The sequence below is a fragment of the Mirounga angustirostris genome, unplaced genomic scaffold (genome assembly GCF_029215605.1).
Source record: "Mirounga angustirostris isolate CCGP_5_RB_7025 unplaced genomic scaffold, mMirAng1.0.hap1 SCAF_5, whole genome shotgun sequence".
NCBI lineage: Eukaryota > Metazoa > Chordata > Mammalia > Carnivora > Phocidae > Mirounga > Mirounga angustirostris.
The window spans coordinates 3,387,470-3,409,624 of record NW_026991713.1 but is presented as its reverse complement, the minus strand read 5'-3'; the positions used below and the strand labels follow the sequence as shown (position 1 = coordinate 3,409,624).

General features: G+C 60.9%; 1 protein-coding gene across 1 annotated transcript in view; it reads right to left on the bottom strand.

Moving 5' to 3' along the window:
- The window catches only part of CELSR1 (cadherin EGF LAG seven-pass G-type receptor 1), a 139,000-nt gene extending 118,489 nt beyond the window's left edge, over positions 1–20,511 (bottom strand). The window contains exon 1 of the mRNA XM_045872341.3: positions 16,425–20,511. Within this exon, the coding sequence (XP_045728297.2) occupies positions 16,425–20,046 (3,622 nt within the window). The 5' untranslated portion in view covers positions 20,047–20,511. The remainder of the gene's footprint in view (positions 1–16,424) is intronic.
- Positions 20,512–22,155: the final 1,644 nt, after the last annotated feature.

Here is a 22,155-nt window from a genome sequence, read left to right as displayed (position 1 = left end):
GAGCAGGCTGCAAGGCCTTGACGTGGGGTGATGGGGACAGCGGGGCGCGGGGCTGCACACAAGACGACGAGGAGGCCGCAGGGGCAGCTGGGGCCAGCACCCTGAGTGCCAAGCTGCCACCAGGCATCCATCCCATGAACAAGGGCCCCGAGGGAAGGGTCCCAGGTGACCCGGGGGACTCTTAGTGCAGGAACTCACTGGGACACAACACGTCCTTGGGCCCAAGTCTCCAAGCTGGTGCTGTCAGAGCCGCTGTGGGAAGTGAGATACTGGGAGGGGTGGGGGGGCAGAATTCCATTTAGGAAGAGGGTATGAAGGTTGACTAGAACCCCAGGCCCAGACATATCTGTCCAGTCCAGGTGGAGGGGCCGGAGGTGAAGAAGATGAGGGTGGAGCCACACTTAGGGGCCATATGGACAGTGTGGCGGTTCAGGAAGGGGCCCGGTCAGCACCAGCTGGGGGCACCTGGGCTGAAGGCCCAAGGCTCCGATGGAGTCCAGGGCATCACGTGAAAGGGACCGTCCAGCGAGGTAACAGCGAGGAAACCCACCCGGCCTGCTTTGCCCAGGCCCTTCTCCATCTTAGAACTGCAGTTCCACAGTCTGAAGCCCCTCGGGGCCCCAGCAAACCGGGCCAGCCAGTAACTCCAGTGCCGGCTGAGGGGCCGCATACAAGGGATGGAGGCAAAGACCCTAAGGTTGTGTTTCCGCCTCTCGAGGCAGAAGCTCCAGGCTCAGGCCCTGTGCAGACAGGCAGAACTACCTGGCCCTCGGCGACAGCCGGCCCCTCCAGCCGCCCCGCCCCCATCCTGGCCCGCACCACCCCACGCCCCCTGAGGATGAGGGGGGACACCCGTCTCCCTTCCCGCCAGACAGGCACCCACCACGCTGCTGACAGCAACCCATCCCGATCTGTTGGCACAGGTAAGTCAGTCCTGTCCTTTGACCATATCTCTTCAAATAGCAACAAAGTAAACCAAAAAGCAGACAATGGCAGGGGAGTGAGGATAATGCTCTGGAACTTAACAGCACGGATGGGGGTGCAGGTTGCGTGAATGTCCTAAACGCCACCGGCTTGTCCACCTGGAGACGGCTAAGTGGGTGCAGTGACCTGTCGCGCACAAGTAAACAAGCCTGCCCTCAGGAATGGCAGATGCAGGCGGCTGAGCGGGCTGGTATCGACGTTTCCCATAGGGTGTGCAGAGCCGACCCACCGAACACCGTAGGCCCGCGGCCCCAGGCTGATCTCGTCAAACCAAACAGGACAGGACATACTTTCAAAGCCGCTTCTGGGCCCATCAACACCCCCCGGGGGGTTCCCAGCCACCTCCCTCCCACATGCTCCTTCGGCTCCCCGGGCAGCAGAGCCCCCCTCTCTCGGGCTCTCACCAGTTTGCACGCGGCGGCGCAGCGTTAAAAACAGCTCTTGGGAACACAGGCAACACCCCGAGGGCCGGGACGGGAAGCCGTGTGCTAACCACCTCACGTCCCTCCCTACTTCCCAAATCCACCTGCCGCTGAGCCCCGGGCTCCCACCCAAACCCATGTCGCTGCCGGGCACGCCACAAGACGCTCTCTTTGGGTTTTCCAAGCAGCGGTTATAAGGGAAAGACTCGGAGGCTGGGGTTGTCAGCTTCCAGGAGCTCAGAGGCAGGGATGCTGTTCCTGTGGAAGAATTCAGTGTCCTGGCCGAGGCAGGCCCGCTCTGGATGGGCCATTGTACAGATGGGGGACAACCCCTCGTGGGCTCCCCAGCCTCAGTTCCCCTGGCTGCAGGGAAAGGAGCTGGGCCCACTTTCACACTGTTCCAACTTCACTTTTGGTTCAAGAAACGCCAGGCCAATGGGCAGCACAAACAAGAGGAGGGAAAACAGAATCCCCGCCACAAACAATGGATTTCCCAGGCCAAACCGGGGCCTCTCGGACAGCTGTCCTGACCCTGAGGCCCTCGGCTTCCTGCCTCCGGGGCCGCCCCAGCCTGGTTCTCCCCACAGACAGACTCACCTAGCACTTGTCACTTTCTACCTGGCAAAAAGCGGCGCTGTCTGGGTGCAGAACCCAGCCGCTGACGTGCGCCCCCCACCCCGGCCCCCGGCCCCCAGCCCCAGCCCCTGCCTGCTTTCTCAGGCATATTTGCTGCCCAGTGCAGCGCCCTGGCCAACACGCTCTAACTCATCGCTGGACTTCCTGCCCTGCACACACACACACACGCACACGCACACACCCCTGACCCCCGACGGCCGCGTGCCGGATGCGTAGGAAACCGCTCAGAACAATAAACCTTAATATTTTCCATTCTTTCCTCTTTGAAGATTTGGGGAACGTTGAATTATGCATTAGAGAATTTTCCATGCTTAGGAGAGGGAGCTAAGTTGCAAAGGTGCCGCCCCCAGCTGTGTCCCGTGGCGTCGAGGCATAAAGGGTGAGGCAGGGCGTGCGGTCACCTCAGACCCTGCTACCTGCCCCCCGCACCTCTGTGCTGTTTGTTACTCCACACATGCTCCGCACCCCACTCCTTCCTACGCGATGCCCAGAGGCAAGAGCACTCAGCCCAACGCCGCTCTCATCCCCCAAGTGATGCGGGCCGTCGGGAGCCCTACCCGGTGCACTACTCGGTCTCCTGGGAGGAGTCCCAGGGGAGAAGAGGACAAAGGGGCAGGATCCGGATGGATCACGTGGCATCATAGGTCAGGGGGCACCGCTCCGGCGGCCAAACGGTCCCACTGGCAAAGCAGAGCTCCGTCATTCCACCGAACACAAGCTACGCGCCTGAACGTGAAGGCAGGTGCTGTAGTGGGTTGAACCATGGGCCCCAAAAGCATACGTTGAAGTCCTAACCCCCAGTACTTGTGAGTGTGACCCGATTTGGAAATAGGGCCTTTGCAGACGTAACAAAGGTATAAATTCAGGGGGCATGAGGGTGGCTCAGTCAGTTAAGCGTCTGACTCTTGATCTCAGCTCAGGTCTTGATCACAGGGTTGTGAGTTCAAGCCCCACGCTGGGCTCCACGCTTGGCGTGGAGTCTACTTAAGAAAAAGAGATCAATTAAGATGGGGTCAGAGAGGAGTAGGGTGGGCCCTTAATTCAGTAGGACTGGTGTCCTTACACGAGGGAAGGCGCACAGGCCACGCACAGGGAGAAGGCCATGTGACAACGGAAGCCTAGCTGGGGTGAGCCTGGGCAAGCCAAGGATCCTGGGGCCACCGGGAGCTGGAAGAGGCAGGAAGGAGCCTTCCCTCTGAAGGCTGCCCTGCCAACACCTTGATTTCAGATTTCTGGCCTCCTGAGTGGTGAGAGAATAAATTTCTGTTGTCTTGAGCTACTGGTTTGGGGTGCTATGTTACAGCCCCAGGAAGCTGACGCAGCAAGCCCGTCGCCTTGAGGAACGGGGCCAAACAGACCCGGGCCCGGCCCCTCACCGAACCTCCCCTCCATACCCTCGCAGCCCCTCCGGCTTCCTCGAAGCCGGCGCTAAGCCCAGGTGGGAGCCTGTAAAGATCTGTAGGGGAAGCAGAACCTTCCGGGAGGCGCACAGGGAGGGGGCTTGTGTTCCACATTTTCACCTCGCACAGGGCAACAAACCCGAATTTCAAATCCTCTCTGCACACAAGCTCCGGAATGAGCAAGAGGCAGAGGAAGGGCCCGGCAGGGATCTCACAAAGCACAGCCAAAAGCAATCTCAAGACACTGCCCTCATCTCCACCTCGGACCTCGGAGGACCCCTGACCCTACCACCTTGCAGACCCCAGTGCCTGAGGCCCCGGGATAATTCTGCTCAGCACCAATGAGCTCAATCCGTCCCTGAGAAGGCCTCACCTCCCGCTGCAAGAAGCTGTATCTTCCAAGCCCCTAACTGGGGCCACTCACCAACACTCAGCCCCTCGCCCCCACCGTTCAGTTTGACCCCCCAAGACCCTGCTCACTCCAGAGCTCCCTAAGTCTCCCCCACTGTGCCCACCCACAGGGTCTCCCCAACCTGCAACGTTCACTGCTGTGCTTACGTAGAAGTCAGCTCCCCCTGCATCCCATAAACCCAGGCCTGTGGGACTGGGGCTGTTACCTGTCCTGATCCAGGTGCCTCCCTTGGTGACCCCACTCTCTCAGCGAGGTGGCACCGGTAACTTGAAAACAGGGCTGAGTCACAGAAGACCCTGGAACTCCCAGGAGCTATAAAGTTACAGAGGGAGTGCACGTTTGTGACCCTCGTAAGTGTGGCTCCTCACCTCTCAGGGCATCATCCTCAGAGCTAACAATGTGTCCGGTGTTCCCAAAAGACTGCCCCCTCCACCTTTCCCATGGAATATTCCAGTTTTCCAAGGTTGCTCTAGTGCCTCTGGTGACAGAAGTCACCTGTCCATGGCAGTCTGGTGGCCGTGGTGGCTCCGGTGGGGTGCCCCAGGTCGCGAGCTCGAAAGAGCCGACATGCAGAGGAGTGAGGCACTGACGCAGGCCACCAGGTGGGCGAACCCGCAGGCAAGGCGCTTGGCGAAAGCAGCCAGACAGGGGAGCCCGCACAGGGGGGTGTGATTCTGCCACTCCGACAGCCACGGAGACCGGAAGCCGACTGCTGCTCCTTCCCAGGGGCTGGGGCGGGAGTGGGATGGGTCCGGGGTCTCCTCTGGGGGTGACGAAAGGGCTTTAGGGGACAGAGGTGGCAGCGGTGAATGCACCAAATGCCTACAGAACTATACGCTTTAACATGGTGAATTTCACCTCGATAAAAATGAAAGAGGAGAGGGGCGCCTGGATGGCTCAGTTGGTTGAGCGTCTGCCTTCAGGTCAGGTCATGATCCCGGGGTCCTGGGATCGAGCCCCGCATCGGGCTCCCTGCTCCGCGGGGAGCCTGCTTCTCCCTCTCCCGCTCCCCCTGCTTGTGTTCCCTCTCTCGCTGTGTCTCTCTCTGTCAAATAAATAAATCCTTAAAAAAAAAAAATGAAAGGGGAGAAAGATCAAGCCCAGTTGCTTAAACATGTTAAAATGCCAATAAATACGCCTAGACCTGCACATGTACCCAAGTGGTACTGAACCCAAGACCCAAGACCCGGTCACGTGGTGAGGCTGGTGGCAAGAGGAGAGGGCCCCCCATACGCAAGGACGCACAGTGGTCTGGCCCACACCTTCACAGGCCTTCGCTCCCCGGGCAGTGGGGTCGGGCTGAATCCCCAGCCCCCAGCCCATCTATCTCCCCCGGAGGCTGGGCTGCACCCAGCGCCCCGAGGACCCTTCCTCTCACCCAGGGCTTTTAAAACAAGGTACGTGATCATCCTGCAGCTTCTAGCACACAGTCAAGTGCCAGAGAGATTTCACACACGTTCAGACACAAAAATTAGACTAAAGTGCCCGCCCCTTTGGCTGTGGACGATGTCAGGACACCAGTGGAGAATTCGGAAATGCACAGAATGAGGACAGGACAAAAGAGGGTGGGGTGGGGCCGCTCAGCTCCAGTGGAAACAGCGCCTGAAACCACAGGAAGAGGCACCTGCTCCCACACGTCCAGCACCAGAGTGGTCAGAATGGCTGGGTTTTATTAGCTCTTTTTTGTGGTAAAATACACACAAAAGTTAACACGTCAACATGTTTAAGCGTACAACTGAGTGGCATTAAGCACATCCACGTTGCTGCACAACCATCACCCCCATGGGTCTCCGGACTCTTTTCATCTTGCAGAACTGAAACCCTGTCCCCATTAAGCACTCGGTGCCCCCCTTTCCCCAGCCCTGGCAACCATCATCCTACTTCCGGTCTCCATGGATCCGGCCATTACCCTGGGATCTTCATCATCTCCTACAACATGTGTCTGTTCATGTCTGGCTTATTTCACAGAGCACAAGGTTCTAATTTTCCATCCACGTTGTAGCGCGGGTTCCAATCTCCCTCCCTTTCAAAGCTGAATAAAATCCCACTGCATGGATACGCCACTACAGTTATCCATTCACCTGCCCGTGGATACCTGGGTGCCTCCACCTCTTGATTATCGCGAACCCACTGCTGTGAGCGTGAGGATGCAAGTATCTGGTCAAGGCTCTGCTTTTACTTCTGCGTCTATCCCCAGAAGTGGGATTCCTGGATCCTAATAGGATTTAGGTTTAATTCTAGGTTTAATTCTTTGAGGAACCGCCATACTGTTTTCCACAGTGGCTGCACCATTTTTCCTTCCCACCCACAGGGCGTGAGGGTCCAATTTCTCCCTACTGTAGCCATGTCTTACTTTCTGCTCTTCTTGTTTTTATAATAGCCATCCTAAAGGTGTGAGGTGGTATCTCGTTTTGGCTCTGATTTGCATGTTCCTGAGGATGAGTGACGTGGAGCATCTTTTTCGTGTGCTTTTTGGCCATGCGTACGTCTTCACTGGAAAAATGTCTAATCGAGTCCTTTGTCTATTTTTTAATTGGGTTGTTTGTTTCTCTATTGTTCTCTATCTCTCCATTGTGGAAGTTCTTTATATATTCTAGATAGTAATCCCTTACCAGATATGTGATTCACAAATACTTCATAATAGCTTTTAAATGAGGTAATTTCTCAGCACCTGCAATGCTCATGACAAAAAAAAGGTTTCCCAAGACACAGCCAGACCCTCACGCTGGGTCTCTCCTCTTCTGATCCTTCACCTACAGTGTGATTCCAGGGTTGGAGTCAGGATGGGGGTCCCGGGCGATGACCATCCCACCACCTCATTCCGGTGGGGACACTGAGGCCCAGAGGGGGTGACGTGACCAGCATTAGCAATCAGTACTCAGGATGCCATCTGGGCTTCACTGCCAGGGAAACCCCATGCTCTGTCCAACACCAGGGAGGCGTCAGAGTGCAGCAAGGGACGACTGCGAAGAACACAGCCAAGCATGGCCGTCTCCAAAGTGGGGCTGCCCCGCAGAACAACTTCACTCTGTGACCACAGTCCTTCAACAGTCAACTTACTGATAAAAGTTTATTGCCCTGCAAGAGAGTTCTTATCTCTGAATGCTAAAATAGCATATGACTTTGTTTGAACTTGTTGCTCGAAGTTTACCCTGAGTATCACTTAGATTAAATAGATTTTAAATTAGGAAAAAAAAAAGAAACAGAACTGGAAGTGAAAACAGACTATTGAAAAAGAAGGAAAAATCTTGATTATTGGATAGAGGGAGGAAAGGAGAGAAGGAAGAAAAGAAGGAAGGAAGGAAGGAGGAAGGAAGGAAGAAGGAGGGAAGGAGGAAGGAGGGAAGGAAGGAGGAAAGGAGGGAAGGAGGGAAGGAAGAAGGAAGGAAGGAAGGGGAGAAGGAAGGAAGGAGAGAAGAAAGGAGGGAAGGTCAGTCGGTCCCTGGCCAGGAGAATCTGTGCTCTCGAAGCTGGAGGGCCCCCAAGGGCATGTCAGCCAGTCAGCGTGAGCTCCGTAATGCTGTCCACCTCATCGCCACCTCTGACCCTGACCACCACCCTGGCTCAGGTCCCTGCCTGCACCTGGTGCACGTGGGTCCTGAACTCCACAGCTTCCTGTGACACAGCTCCACCACAGGAGGCCCGCAGAGACTCAGGGACGGTGGCCAGGACCCCCTTTCCCCTTATCGTGCAGTGGCTGCACCCCTGCTCACCAGAGCGCTCCTGTGGAATTAGGCATGATGCCCACATGACGCACAGCCCTCCTGTTCCGGGTGATCCCCAGACCTGGGTCCCCAGGGCTACTCGCTACAGCCCCTCCTCGCAGGCCTTGGCCACTGGCCGGCAGCGGGGTCCCCGTGGTTAGAGACCGGGACCCACCACTGGGAGCTCCGCAGCCTCCGTGTCTTTGCCTAGGAAATGGGGACTCTCAGGTTTCCAGCAAGATGATGAGGCCGACCCTGGGGAGGGGGCACACAGACCCAGGCAGCGGGGGGGGCGACAGGCTCTTGGACAGCCACCGCTCGGGGCATCGTCCTGCCTCGGAGGCCAGTCTGTCCCAGGTCTGCAGAGGTCAGGCACTGACCCCCTGGCCTCAAAGCCCTGGCGGAGAGAAGGAGGCGGGCAGAGGGGAAGACCGGAGGGGCGGAGGGACCAAAAGTTTGGGCGCTCTCTGCAGACAGGAGACAGCAGGGGAGGGGCGGCCAGAGGGCGGGGCGGGGCTGGGACTCAGCAGCTCAGGGCCCGGCGGGCTGGTCCTCGACCGCTCAGGGACTCGGCTGGACTCACACAGCTTTGCCTTCTGAGCGCAGGAGGCCCACTGACAGGGGGCCACCCACCGCTGGACCACACTGTCCCCTCAAGGTTTCACAGGCGCTTGAAGCCCTTGACCAAGGCTCTGGGGTCCCAACGTCCTGCCAGACCCAAGGCCTCTGCCTCCGCGGTCGGGGGGCGGGGGGGAGGGTCACGGCACCAAGTCCCTCTCCTGAGTCGTCTGCTTCCCCCTCCAAAGCAGACAGACCACCCCCACCATCCCGGCGTGTCAGAAGCAAGAGGAGAGGCAGCAAGGACAGACAGACGGACACGGAGGAGGAACGGCCTCCCCCAGGCAGTACAGGAGGCCGCCCTCGCCCTCGCAGCTGCTCAACCCAGAGCCAGAGGGAAAAGTCAGGCCACAGGAAAGGGAAGAGAAGGCCAGCCACTCCTGCCACGTCCGGAGAGCACAAGCAGACCCAGGGCACCCTCACCACACCCTGCAGATGGCGTCTGCTAGCCTGTGCCAGGGGAAACTGAGGCACAGAGTCCCCGCTCCATGTGCTCGTGGGGAGTGCCCCGTGGGGAGGGGGAGAGGAGGTTAGGACCCAGGAAGCCAGCCCTGGGCCACCTTGGGGGGTCGGGAACAATCCAAACACCCCAAGAGAGCAAACCGGCACCATCATTCATGGCTACTGGGGGCCAGGCCTGAAAATCCGACCCAGGGGCGGCAGGGATGGGGGTTTGGCCAGCTCGTGACCCCCTAACATTTCCACACAACAACGAAGCAGGTGGTGTGTCCTTTCCCACCCATTTCCCGCCTGGAAGGTGGAGGGACCATTCCGTGTCCCACAGATTAGTGCAGGGCTCGCCTGCTGTGCACCTCCCCCCAGGGCACACCGTGGAAGCACCTGCGGCAAAGTCGCCACGGAGTCTGTCCCAGCGGCCACTGCGGAGGACCGGCCAGGCACTCGGGACACCTGTCGTCTCGATATCCGGTGGCTGACCTGCAAACTAACAGCTAGCGCAACCCCTTTCACGGGAGGCCCACGGTCCACGGTCCACTCTCAAGCCCAGCACCCCGGCCCCGGGCCCAAGGGATCACCAGACCAGCCGTGAGCCCACCGCGACTGCAAAAAACGGTGTGTCAGGTCGGGGTGGCCGGAAGGAAAGCGTATGCTACACAGTCTGCCTCCGAAGTAGTCGGTTAAACTGTGTGTGTGTCCGTGTATTATTTGTGCGTGTATGTGTGTGTCCGTGTATGTGTACACGTGTATTTGTGTGTCTGTGTGTATTTGTGCATGTGTGTACCTGTCATGCGTATAGGTGTACACGTGTTTGCCTGTGTGCACATGTGTGCATGTTTGTGAATGCATGTGTTCCTGTGTCCGTGTGCATGTGTCCACATGTGTGCATGTGCATGTGTGTTTATGCATATGTCCGTGTGTGCATGTGTGTACTTGTGCGTCTGTGTGTGCGTGTTTGTGCACATGTGTGCATGTGTGTGTCTGTGTGCATGTGTGTGTGTTTGTGCATGTCTGTGCCTTGTGCTGTGCGTGTGTGTCCACATGTGTGTGCGTGCAGGTGGGCACGTGCACACATTTCTGTGTGCGTGTTTAAGAAAGAATCATGGCCCATCTCCAGGACGTCAGGAGACGCTCACGGGAGTGATAGAATGATGAATGGCTGGCGACGGGCTTTTCCCAGCTCTGGAATGTTCACACTCAAAAAGGGGAACCGATCACCAAGGTATCCACAAGTCCTTACCTGAAGCACGAGAATCAGCCATGGGAGTAGACCTTTCCCCCAGGGCCGAGCCCCAAGCAAGGCACAAAGGGACCCAAAGTGGTGGGTGCGTGCTAACCCGTCTTCTGTGTTCCTCGCCCGGTCCCCCGACAGAGGGCAGAGGAGCCGCCGTGGTCTCTGCAGGGGGACCCTCCCCCTAGGCCCCTCTGGCTCAGTCCATAAATAACCCACAGCCCCTGCAGAGCACCCAGTGCGTACAAGACCCAGGCTCACAGGGGAAAAGCAGAGGGGATCCCCGTCATCCCCCACATACTCAAGGCCAGTTCCCTGACCCTGACAACTTGGAACCCCAACCATGCCACGCGTCCTCAGGTCACCCCAGTGACCCTCCCAAAACAAACCCGCAGAAAGCGGGAGGTCATTCACTCCACCCCTTTGGGATCCAGGAATCCTCTGGCTTCCATACAAACCTGCGTGTTCAGTTTACAGGACAAGAAGAAACACCAGAAAACTATGACCCCCTAGGCTGTGAGCGGAGAATCATGCCAAATTCAGGAATATTTTCCATATGCTCTGCCCCACACGATAAAATCTACTTCTGTTTGCATCTGAGTGCTGGCAGGGTGGAGGCCCATGGCCCTGTCCCACCAACCCGGCTCCTGCACAGCTTTCTGCTCCTGGGCATCCCCAGGGCAGGTGTGGGCGCCCGCCCGGCCCCGAGGGGGCTGTCCAACAGGGGCACCGGGTCCTGGACGGAGCCTGGGCGTCCCCGACAAACCACAACGTCAGTCGACTTCCAAACATGAGCTCGGCATCCCCCTCCTCCTTCAGAGGGCCTACCTGCCTGTGGCTCCTCCCACATTTAAAGGGCCTCCCTGTGGCTCTAGGTGGTAGGTGGGACCACCAGGAGACTGCATGTTGCCAGGTAACCAGTGCTGAGGGGGGCTGCCCTGGCCCCCTGACTCCCTGCTCCCCCATCACAGGTCCTGTGAGTCAAAGAGAAGTGGAAGCGACCCTCCCGGGCAGGCCTGTCTACACTCGGCGTGGTCCCAGCGGGCACTGCATCGCCATGGAGGCGTCTCCCTCAGTCCCGGTGCCCCTGGAAGGTGCTAGGGCCCCCAGCAGGTGAATGCCCGCGCAGGTAGGCAGAGTGACCGCACGGCCGGTGTGGTGGTGCGTGCTAACCCGTCAAGTCCTCCCGGCCCTCAACCCGGCCTGGGCCAGTGCAGGCTCCATGTCCCTACGGCCAGCCCCCTGCCCTCAGCCTCACTCCCTCACCCCTGCGAGCCTGTCCTCTGCTCCTCAGAGGGGCCGCCCAGCCCCCCACCACTCTGGCTCTCATGGAGGCCACCAAGGACCTCCCTTTGGTTAATTCGAGCCCTATCTCTGTCCCCAGGCTCCCCGACCCCCACGGGTGACCCACTTTGGGACCCTCAGCCCCCAGAGCCTCAGGCCCTCCAGCTTTTCTCTCGCGTGTGATTATTCATGCTCTAGCTCTGATGCTGATCCATCCCTGCCCACGGGCCACCTGGGCCATGGCTCCTCGAGGCTGCACCTGGGTCCCATTCCCGTCACACGCACCCCCTGCCTGAATGCCCTCACACCTCTGTAGACTGGTCACTGAGCACCCCCCGCCACGACTGTCCTCTCTGTCACCCCTGAGGCCCTGCTGACCACCTCTGGCCAGGACTCCAGCTGGCCTCTCCTGCCCAGACCTGCGTGTCCGAAGTGACAAAGGTCAAAGGTGCCCCAGCCACATGGTCTCCTGGTCTTTCCCCCCCAAGGCCATACTCCCCTGCAAGGACCCCCGGCTCAGTGAGTGTCCCTCCCTCACCTCATCCTCGCGCTCCTGGAGCCAGTTTATTCTGAGAGAACATGGTCTGGAAGCCACCATGCCAGGTTCAGATCCCAGCGCTGCCCCCACAAGCAGCTGCCGTCAAGCCCCGGGGGCCCTGGTGTACTCGGGGAACATCACGCCACGTGCAGACAGGTGGCGCCTGGGGAGGCCCCGGCGGACAGAGCACATGGGCCCATCAAGCCCACCATCGCCCCCACATCTGACCAGCTAAGCTCACAGACCCCACCTTGTCCACCCACGCTCCTCGGCCACCCCCACGCTTCCCTCCCAGCTCACCACCTAGAGCCGCCTCCCCATCCGCAGCTCAGACATGCCCAGTTCTCCCCCAAATCTCCCAGAAAGGTCACCAAAGCCTCCAGAGTCAGCCCTCTGCAGGTCAGGGGCTTTCCACCACACCCACTCCCCCCACCCCCAGGAAGGCGCTTCATGCGCGTGACCGGGAGTCCCCACGCCCCCCTCCTCCTGCATCTCCCTCCCCTCGATCTCAGTTCTGTGTTCACCCGCGTTCATCCGATCCTCTGTCCCCGGCCAACTTCCGGGAGAACAGGGCCACACTGGCTCTCTAGGGCCTGGCACAGAGTAGGTGCTCAGCGAAACAAGAAACACACTTTTGGTTCGGAGCCAGTGTTTCTGAAAGTATGCTAGCAAGTGACTATCCCCAGAGTGCGAAAGCCCTTCGATGCTAACCAGCTGTGAGAAGCACCGAACTCTCCCGGGGCACTGGGTGTCACGGGAGAATCCAGCTCAGCCCTCCAAAGGCTTCAGCTGGTCGACCCTTTTCTCCCGTGAGACCTGGGACGAACTCCGGCACCAAGCATCCAGGTGCTGCCTGGTACGGCGGCCAACCCCTACCTCCCCATCTGCAATCACCTGGGGAAAAGTCCCCGCGATATCCTGTACTTAACAAGGCTAATACTTTCTACAGCTTCGTCAGGCCTAGGCGGCTTTATGCCATACACCCCCCACCAAGGTCAACCACAGAAAGCTTGCTCAGTCTTTTTTTTTTTTTAAGTAGGCTCCACACCCAGCAAGGAGCCCGACGCGGGGCTTGATCGCAAGACCCCGAGATCAAGACCTGAGCTGAGATCAAGACTCTGACGCTCAACCGAATGAGCCACCCAGGCGCCCCGAGGTTGCTCAATCTCATTTCACCGCATTGCACTGTTTTCCGGCGTGTCCGAGCCACTCGTCGACTGGTCGTTCTCACCCCACATACATTAACATTCCCACATCCACCGGTCCGCAGTGCCCACAAACGCGAAGTCGTAGGCCCTAACCCCACAGGCACACATACGTTCAAGCGGGATTAAAAATGACGGTGTTGGGGCGCCTGGGTGGCTCAGTCGTTAAGCGTCTGCCTTCGGCTTGGGTCATGATCCCAGGGTCCTGGGATCGAGTCCCACATCGGGCTCCCTGCTCGGCGGGAAGCCTGCTTCTCCCTCTCCTGCTCCCCCTGCTTGTGTTCCTGCTCTCGCTATCTCTCTGTCAAATAAATAAATAAAATCTTAAAAAAAAAAAAATGACGGTGTTACTAAAAACTGACATCTAGAAAGATTAAAGCATTTGGTGCCTGAAGGGTCCCACGAGGTCAGCGGCCATACCACTTTGAAAAACGCAAACACGGCTTTTACACAACATCCATAAAAAGGTCCCAGTCACAGAATTTTACATCTCATTCAAAAACCGTCGCATAGAAAATGAGCATTTTGTATGGCTGGATGTCCTCCAAAAATGGCAGTTATTTGAATGTGACTATTTCTGAATTCAAAAACACTTTCAAACGGTGTTCTGTTCTCGGTGGCTATGTAAAATCATCAGCACTATCTACTTACAGTCAAAATGCTCCTGCCAACTAAAACCCCTGGCCTGGCAAGAGGAAAGGCCCTCCCAGTCCCCCTGCCGCTCCCTCAGCTGCTCTCCCCTGGAGCCACTCCCTCTGCAGGCCCTCCCCCCTGCACAGCCCTCCCCCCCTGCACGCCCTTCCCTCTGCAGGCCCTCCCCCCTGCACAGCCCTCCCCCCCTGCACAGCCCTTCCCCCTGCAGGCCCTCCCCCCTGCAGGCCCTCCCTTCTGCACAGCCCTCCCCCCCTGCACAGCCCTTCCCCCTGCAGGCCCTCCCCCCTGCAGGCCCTCCCCCCTGCACAGCCCTTCCCCCTGCAGGCCCTCCCCCCTGCAGGCCCTCCCTTCTGCACAGCCCTCCCCCACTGCACAGCCCTTCCCTCTGCAGGCCCTCCCCCCTGCACAGCCCTCCCTTCTGCACAGCCCTCCCCCCCCCCCCCGCACAGCCCTCCCTCCTGCAGGCCCTCCCCCCTGCCTGGCCATCTCAGGCCCTCCCCCTTGTGCATCTTCCCAGCAGGCTCCTCTGCTGGGGGCACGCAGCCCTTCCCACCAGCGGCCTGGCTCCCACAGGCCTGGCTCTCACAGAACACCTCCGTCCAGCACCTCGAGGGCGGTAATAATGCATCAGAGGCTTTAGGGCATGGCTGTAAATCCCGAAAAGCCAGTAACACTTCAGTGAAAACAGGGTGAGTGAGTCCCAAACAACAGCTTTCTCCATTGTTCCTTTACAAAACCTAAGCATCCACCTGGGTTCATTCAAAGACTGATCTTTCTGTTCTGTTTCTACACAACGCTCTGCTGTTTGGAATCATAGATTTGAGTTTCCAGCCATGTGCTTCGTCTGAGCACTCAGCAGCAGTCAAGTGGTCTGAGGGTCGTAGCGCGCCCCGAGGTGCCCACTTCAGACCCCAGCACGGATTCGGCGCCGATGGGCACCGAGCGCGGATTGGGCACCGAGCGCGGATTGGGCGCCGAGCGTGGACTGGGCACCGGAATAAGCGCAGCAACGCATTCCTCGGGAATCTTCCTGCGGGCAAGAAGCCCAACACTGCTCACCTAAGTATCTGTGTAAGTGCGAGAGTTTATAAAACTGCCTGCTCTCCGATCAGAGCCCAGGGAAAAGGAACCATCTATTCCTGGCGGGATCCCCACAGGAGGCCCAGCGCCTGAGTGGTGGAAGCGTTATGTCGCCGCAGGATCGGAGCCAGCCCTAGGTCACTGAGACCATCAAGACAGTCCCCTACATAGCATGGATCCCCAGCCCACCTTTGACTGTGGTCCCAGCCCAGAGCCCTCCAGGTAGGCAAGCCATCTCTCAGTAACTACCCTCTGGTGAATGAAATCCACCCTAAGCCCTGTTATCCGGCTGCCACAGGGGGGCCCACATTCCTGATGCCTCAGGCGCACACAACATCCTTGCTTGCACATGCAGGGTTCCCACTAAAGCCCCGTGTGTCCCCTGTGCAATCAAAACCCCACGATGTTGCCAAGTCGTTTCTGCACGGGCTGTTTTCCACTCTGTTGTATCTAGCAGATAAAGCAGTATGAGGAAACAAAACTGAGCAAATGCAAATGGGAATTTCGGAAAGAGACTTTTTTTGGTAACTGGTCATTGCCTGGAATACCCATAACCTGGTTAACAATTTCCCCTAAGGGCCTCTTCCGTATTCCCCATGCATATTCACAACCTCACAAAACCTAAAATATTCACCTGCAGACAGACTACGCTGCCAAAAGCCTTGGTGAAAGATTGCATCACTTCAAAACTGGACCTGTAAGTTCCGGATCTTATAAGCAAACAGCTGAAACAGGAACCTGTTTGCTACCCAACCCTTGGCGTATAACAACTGATAACCAACCGTGAAAACAAAACAAATCAGAGAATTTACTTTTTAATTCTTGCAGGGCTCCCACAGTGATACTGTGTTGTAATAATTTATTGTTTAAATAAGTCAACCGAAACACTGCCTTTCTTGGTGATAGTTTGGTCTCATAATTAAGGTCACCTGTCTGCACCAGCCGACCCTGTCCACAGGCAGGCCCCCTTAAGGAGCCGCTGTGTCTCCCAATTCCCACACCCTCTATTTGTCCCCTCTCCCTGGCCCTGCAGGCCCTGTCCAGCACTCGGGGGTTGGCAGCATGGAGCACCAACACTTTGCTGCCAAGCATTAGGCTGGTTGAGCTGAGACCACCTCGCTCTTCTGCTCACCTCCAGCCCCAGAGCAGGCCAGCTGGATTCCCACACTGGCTCCACCACCAAACTGGGCAGGCCTCTAAGTAACACCCAAATTATAAGCCCGTGTCCGGGAGCAGAAGCCAAGATCAAACGAGGCTATGCTTTTCAAAGAGCTCCCTGACAGACGAGCACACATAAGCCGGATTGTTATTATCTGGAGGAGACAGAAGAGAGACACCACGGGACCGAACTCCAGCCATATTACAGGGTGACTCAGGGAACCATCCAGCAATTTCCAACCAGCACATGGGGCGGGCAGTGACCCTTGATCTTTCCAGACAGGCGGAGGGCTGACTGCAGAGCATCGCCAGGCAAACCAGACAACTCAGATAACCCTGGAGACCAACTTTTAATAGCACAATCGGGAGCACAGCCCACTGAGGAAAGCGCCAAAAAAAAACCCCCCAGTCTTGAACCTGAAGCAGCCCAGGCCTGCTCCCAGCAAAAGTGCTGACGGAAGCAGTGTCGTACCCCTCCCACTCCCTCGGCCTAGGTGCGGAGCACCCCCCCAGCTTGCGGCACCAGCCATCCAACCGGAGGCCACAGATCCCCAAAGAGTTGCCTGGGCCTTGCCCAGATGCGCCCCAGCACGTCGGGCGGGCCCCCGGCAGGTCCCTGCGGTTCTCGGGGCAGCCACTCACCAGAAACAGACACCTCCATGAGCGCCTCCAGCGGCCGGTTGTTGTCCAGGTCCCGGCTGAGCTGCAGCTCGCCCGAGGCGGGGTCCAGCAGCAGCAGCTGGAGCTCATTGCCCTGCAGGAAAGTGTAGTTGAGGCTGTCTGAGAGGTCGGGGTCGTGCGCCGGGATGCGGCCGATCACGCCCGTTGGGAAGCTGTTGGACTTATTGGTGACGTAGTTGTTGAAGAGGATCTGGAAGTCGGGCAGCACAGGCGGGTTGTCATTCTGGTCCAGGAGGCGGATGTGCACAGTGGCCCGGCTCACCAGCGGGGCCGAGGTGGCCTGCACCACCAGCACGTAATCCCGCCGGACCTCGAAGTCCAGCTCAGCCAGGGCACGCAGGTCGCCGCTCAGCAGGTCCAGCTGGAAGACCTCGGGCACGTTGCCTTCCACGATCTGATACATGATCTGGGCGTTGGGGCCTTCGTCGGGGTCATTGGCACGAATCCTTGCCACCACGGACCCCACAGGGCTGTTCTCCTCCACAAACAGCTCCAGCTCGTCCCTCTCAAACACTGGGGGGTTGTCATTAATGTCCAAGACGCTCACCTGGATGTCCACCGAGGCACTGAGGGGTGCGGGGCTCCCCCGGTCCACAGCTAGGGCCCGGAGGCTGTACACGGCCACGTTCTCCCGGTCGAGCCGGCGCTGGGTGCGGATCACGCCGGACGTGGGCTCGATGTAGAAGTCCCCATCACCGTCGTCCCCACCCTGGAAGGTGTACAGCAGACGGCCGTTGGGGCCTGAGTCCCGATCTGTGGCCGAGACCTGGAGGACGCTGGTGGACGGTGGCGCATCCTCAAAGACGGAACCCTGGTAGAAGTCCCGCAGGAAGCGGGGTGCATTGTCGTTGGCATCGAGGATGAGGATCTCCAGGGAGGTGGTGTCGGACTTTTGAGGGATGCCATTGTCCCGAGCGGTGATGGCCAGCGTGTAGGCGGCTTGGTCCTCATAGTCCAGCTCGGTCATGGTGTAGATGGTGCCAGTGTCCGGGTCGATGCGGAACTGTGGAACAGGGTCCTCCAGCACATAGGTGATGCGTGCATTTTCACCCGTGTCCTCGTCGGTGGCACCGATGGTGGCAATGGAGGTGCCCACCGGCCGGTCCTCGCTGACACTCACGGTGTAGTGCGAGCTCTGGAAGACTGGCCGGTGGGTGTTGGCATCAGTGACGTTGATGAAGACCTGCGCGGTGTGCGAGCGAGTGCCATCGGAAGCGGTCACCGCCAGCACATACTGCCGCTCCTGCTTGTAGTCCAGCGGCAGCGCCAGGGTTATGAGGCCGCCGCCACTCTGGCTGCTGAGGGCAAAGCGGTTGCGGGTGTTGCCGCCGGTGAGCTGGTAGGTGATCACGCTGTTGGCGTCCCGGTCGCGCGCCCGCAGGGTCAGCACGCTGCTCCCCACTGCGGCGTCCTCATTCAGACGCAGCTCGTACACGGGCTGCGTGAACACCGGGTCGTTGTCATTTACGTCCAGCACCGTGATGGACACGCTGGCCGAGGAGCTCATGGCCGGCGAGCCGTGGTCCACCGCCTCCACCCCGAAGCTATAGTGCTCCACCTCCTCGCGGTCCAGCTCCGCGCACACGGTGATCCAGCCAGAGCTGTTGTGGATCTGGAAAGGGAACTCCGGGGGAGAGCCAGGGTCCTGGGACACGGGACCGCCACCACCCAGGGAGGTCGACGCGGTGTCCACCAGGCGATAGCGCAGTCGGGCGTTCTCGCCTGCGTCCGCGTCCACCGCCTGAATGTGCAGCACCGAGTGGCCGAGAGGCACGTTTTCCAGCACAGCTGCCTGGAAGGGGCTGCTCACAAAGATGGGGGCGTTGTCGTTCACGTCCAGCACCTGCACCAAGACCAGCCCCGAGGAATTGATGAGTGGAGGCCGGCCCCCATCCTGGGCCTTGATGCGCAGCGTATACTCCCTGATGGCCTCAAAGTCCAGCGGGTTGATCACGTCCAGGCTGCCGCTCAAAGAATGCAGGTAGAACTGCCCCTTCAGGTTCCCGCTGACGATGCTGTAATGGATGGCCGCGTTCTGCCCCTGGTCTCGATCTGTGGCCTGCACTCGCAGCACAGGTGTGTTGACTGCCACGTCCTCGGGCACCTGCACCAGGTAGCGCTTCTCGCTGAACTGGGGGTAGTTGTCATTCTCATCCTCCACCACTATGTGGACGGTAGCGGTGGCGCTGAGCGGGCCCGGGTTGCGGCCCTGGTCGTTGGCCTCCACCAGCAGCTGGTAGGCAGCCCCTTCCTCCCGGTCCACCGCCGCCCGGGTGCGCACCACGCCCGAGCGGGCGTCGATCTCGAAGACGCCGCCCGCGCCCTCCAGCAGCCGGTAGCGCATGTTGGCGTTGGAGGGCGCGTCGCCATCGGTGGCACGGATGGTCAGCACCTCGTAGCCCACCTCGAGGTTCTCACGCACGCGCTCACGGTACTCGGACTGCTCGAAGACCGGACTGTGGTCGTTGGTGTCGCTCACTGTGACGGTGAGGTAGGTGGCGGCCGAGCGCCGCGGTGAGCCGTGGTCCGCAGCGCTCACCTTGAGCACATGCGTGTCCTTGGTCTCGCGGTCCAGGGCGCGGGCAGTGCTCACGGCGCCAGTGGCCGTGTCGATGAGGAAGTAGCCACTGGAGCGCTCATCGAACAGTGCCTCCATCTGGTAGCTCAGGCGCCCCGCCTCGCCTTCGTCCGGGTCGTGCGCGCGCAGCTCGATGACCGTGGTGCCCGCCGGCTCGTTCTCGGGCACCGATACCTGGTAGCTAGGCAGCGGGAACTGAGGGGTCGTGCTGCCGCCAGCGCCCCGCCGGGCCCGCCGCGCCGCCACGGCCCCGGCCTGGGGCTGGGTCGGCGGCGACTGCGACTGCGACTGCGACAGCGACGACGCCGGGGAGGTCGTCCCCGCGGCCGCCTCCAGCGCCAGCTCCATCTGGATGGCGCCGGCCCCGCGCCGCAGGGCGCACAGCTGGCGCAGGCGGGCCGAGCCCCCGGGCGGCAGGCAGACGGATCGGCGCGGGCAGCGGGAGCCGGGGTGCGGCAGGCAGCTACAGGCGGGGAAGGCGGTCAGGGCCGCGAGCGCCGAGGGCAGCGGGGCCCCGCCACTGTCGCCGCCGCCCAGGGCCGGGAAGCAGAGCACGGCGCCGGGCCCCGGCACCGTGAGCACAGCCCGCGCCCGCAGCTCCGCGCCGGCGGCACGTCGGCGCCGGAGCCGGGCGCCGCAACCGGGGCCGTGCGCGCGCACCCTCAGGCGGAGGCTCAGCGCCGTCGGGGCGCCGCGGGCCGCCGGGCGGACGAGCAGCGGCAGCGGGCGGCCCCCCAGGCGCACGCAGCCCCGGGGCCCCGCGCCCGGCCCGCGCCGCCGCCCCGCCAGTCGCCCGTCTCGGCTCACGTCCAGCAGCTCCCGCAGCGCCCGGGGCGTGCGCGCGGCGTCCGGCCCGTGGGTCCAGCCTGGCCCGAGAGCGAAGGCGCGGGCGCCGCCGGGCACGCGCAGCTCCCAGGCGGCCGCCCGCAGCCCCAGCGCGGGTAGGGCGGCGGCCGCAGCCAAGAGCAGCAGCGCGGGCAACACGGGAGGCGGCGGCGGCGCCATGGCCCGGCGCCCGAGCCCGAGCCCGAGCTGGGCGCCCGAGCACAATCCATGCACCCGGCGCGGCTCCGCATCCACCCGGCGCGGCCGGGGGAGGGCTCCTGCGCGCCCCGCGCCGGGCCCTCGGGGCGGCCCGCGCCCTGCCTCCCCGGGGGCCCCGGCGGGGACACCGGGGGCCGCGCTCCCGGTCTCCCCCGCAGCTTCCACTTCGAGAGCACTTTGCGAAAGTTCGCGAAGTTGGTTTCAAGATGGCTCCTCTGCGCGTCCCGGGAGGGCGCCGCGCATCAACCTGCGGCTGCGGCGGCTCCCGGCGGCTCCAGGTGGCTCCCGCGCGAGCTCAGCCGGGCGGCGTGGGAAGCGGGGCGGGCCCGGAGCAGGGCGGGGGCAGCGCTCCCGGAGGGGCTGGGCCGCACCGCGCCGCTCGGACCCGGGCGGCCGGCGGCTGCCTGGGCGGTGCGCTCGGCCGGCGCCCCCTCTGCCCGCGCTCTCCCCGCCCCCGGCCCAGCTGGGCCCCGCCCCCGGCCCCGCCGCGTATTGTTCAGCCCGGGGGGAGCCTGCCCGGAGGTGCGCGCCGGGAGGATCGCCATGGAGACGCGGGGGCGCAGCCGGGGCGGGGGCTGGAGGCTGGGCCCACTCCCCCGCGGCCTCCCCACCGGCCCTCCCCGGGGGGCGGGGCCGAGGGAGCCGGGCCGGGAAAGGCGGGGCGGGGGGCCCCCCGGCGGCCGCTACCAGTGGGGCGTTGGCTCCGGTGGTCCCGGGCGGGGCGCGGCCCGAAGCCCCCCCACCCACCACCACGCGGGCAGAACTGATCCACGGAGAGCGCCGCCCGGGCCGCCGCGCAGGCTGCACCCGGGAGGGGAGAGGGCGGGTGCTGAGGTGCCCGGAGGGAGCCGGATTGCCCGCCCCGGGTCGGGGACGGCGGCCACGGCTGGAGGAAGGTTACACATTCACAGCACAACGCGGGAGGCTGAAGTGCTTCACCCCGACAAAACTTTGAAACGCAGTCGGCAGCTAACCGGATCGGGTCCCACCGGGTTTCAGGAAACGAAAAGGAAGACAGCCTGGGTTGACATTTGGGATTTGGAGTGGGGACACTGGAGGCGACCAGCCGGAGCGTTCGTGGACGCGCGGTCCGGGTCCCAGGGCCTCCCGGCTCCTCCCGAAGCGCGGCGGCCGGGAGCGGAGAGCCACCTGCGGGAGACTGAAGAAGCGTGGCAGCGCCCCTTTCACCGCCCGCGGGGAAGACCGGGGTGGGGGGGAGGCTTTGGAACTGACCTCCGCACCTCAGCCTTCTGCGGGAAACAGATGGGGGTGGGAGCTCTAGAACTAAGCGGGGCCCCCCCTCCCCCGCCTCCTGCGGAGCACGGCTTGGAGGACGGGGGTTAGGACTGTAGGACACCCCACCTCCCGAGGGGCCTTAGGACTGTGCCACCCCCGGCTGGGAAGATGCAATTGCCCTGGGTAGAGCTCGGGGCTCCAGGACCCCTCTCCAGCCCCTCTGCCCGTCAGTGGAGTCTCTTCATCCCGGAAGGCTCCACCGGGTTGGTCCGGTAGAAAGACAGGGGTGAGAGATGTTCAAGCAGGTCCTTTGGACCCTGGAGGTTCCCGCCGCTGTATTTCCAAGCTGAGTGCAGATGGGGGTGGGGGGGCGGCAAAAAATTAACTCAAACAATATTGCTCAAAGTTACCTGTTACAATGTCTTTAGGCTAAAGCCAAATATGAGCATTTTCTTCCCATTAGCAAGACTTAAAGAGGTTATATTTAGCCTTAAAGGTAGATTTGCTTTAGAATCTTTTAATCTGGGAGTTTCCACTGGCAAGCCCTTTGGGGGAAATGTGTGCGTGGAGGGAGGGGGAGGAAAGAGAAAAGTTCATCCTTCAAGTGTGAATGTCCAGGACATCCCGGGTCTGTCCTTCCTCTAGGATGGGGAGGATCAAAGGGCAGGAGTTTGAGGGTGGGGAGTGCAGTGAGGACCTGGAGGCTAGAGCTTTGCAGTGGAAAGCTCCAAGGCCAGGGTGAGGGGAGAGCAGGGGGACTCGGGCTGGAGAGAACCCCAGAGTGCCTCTCTCTCAATAGGATTTTAAACAGGTTGGGTTGGGTTTATATAAACA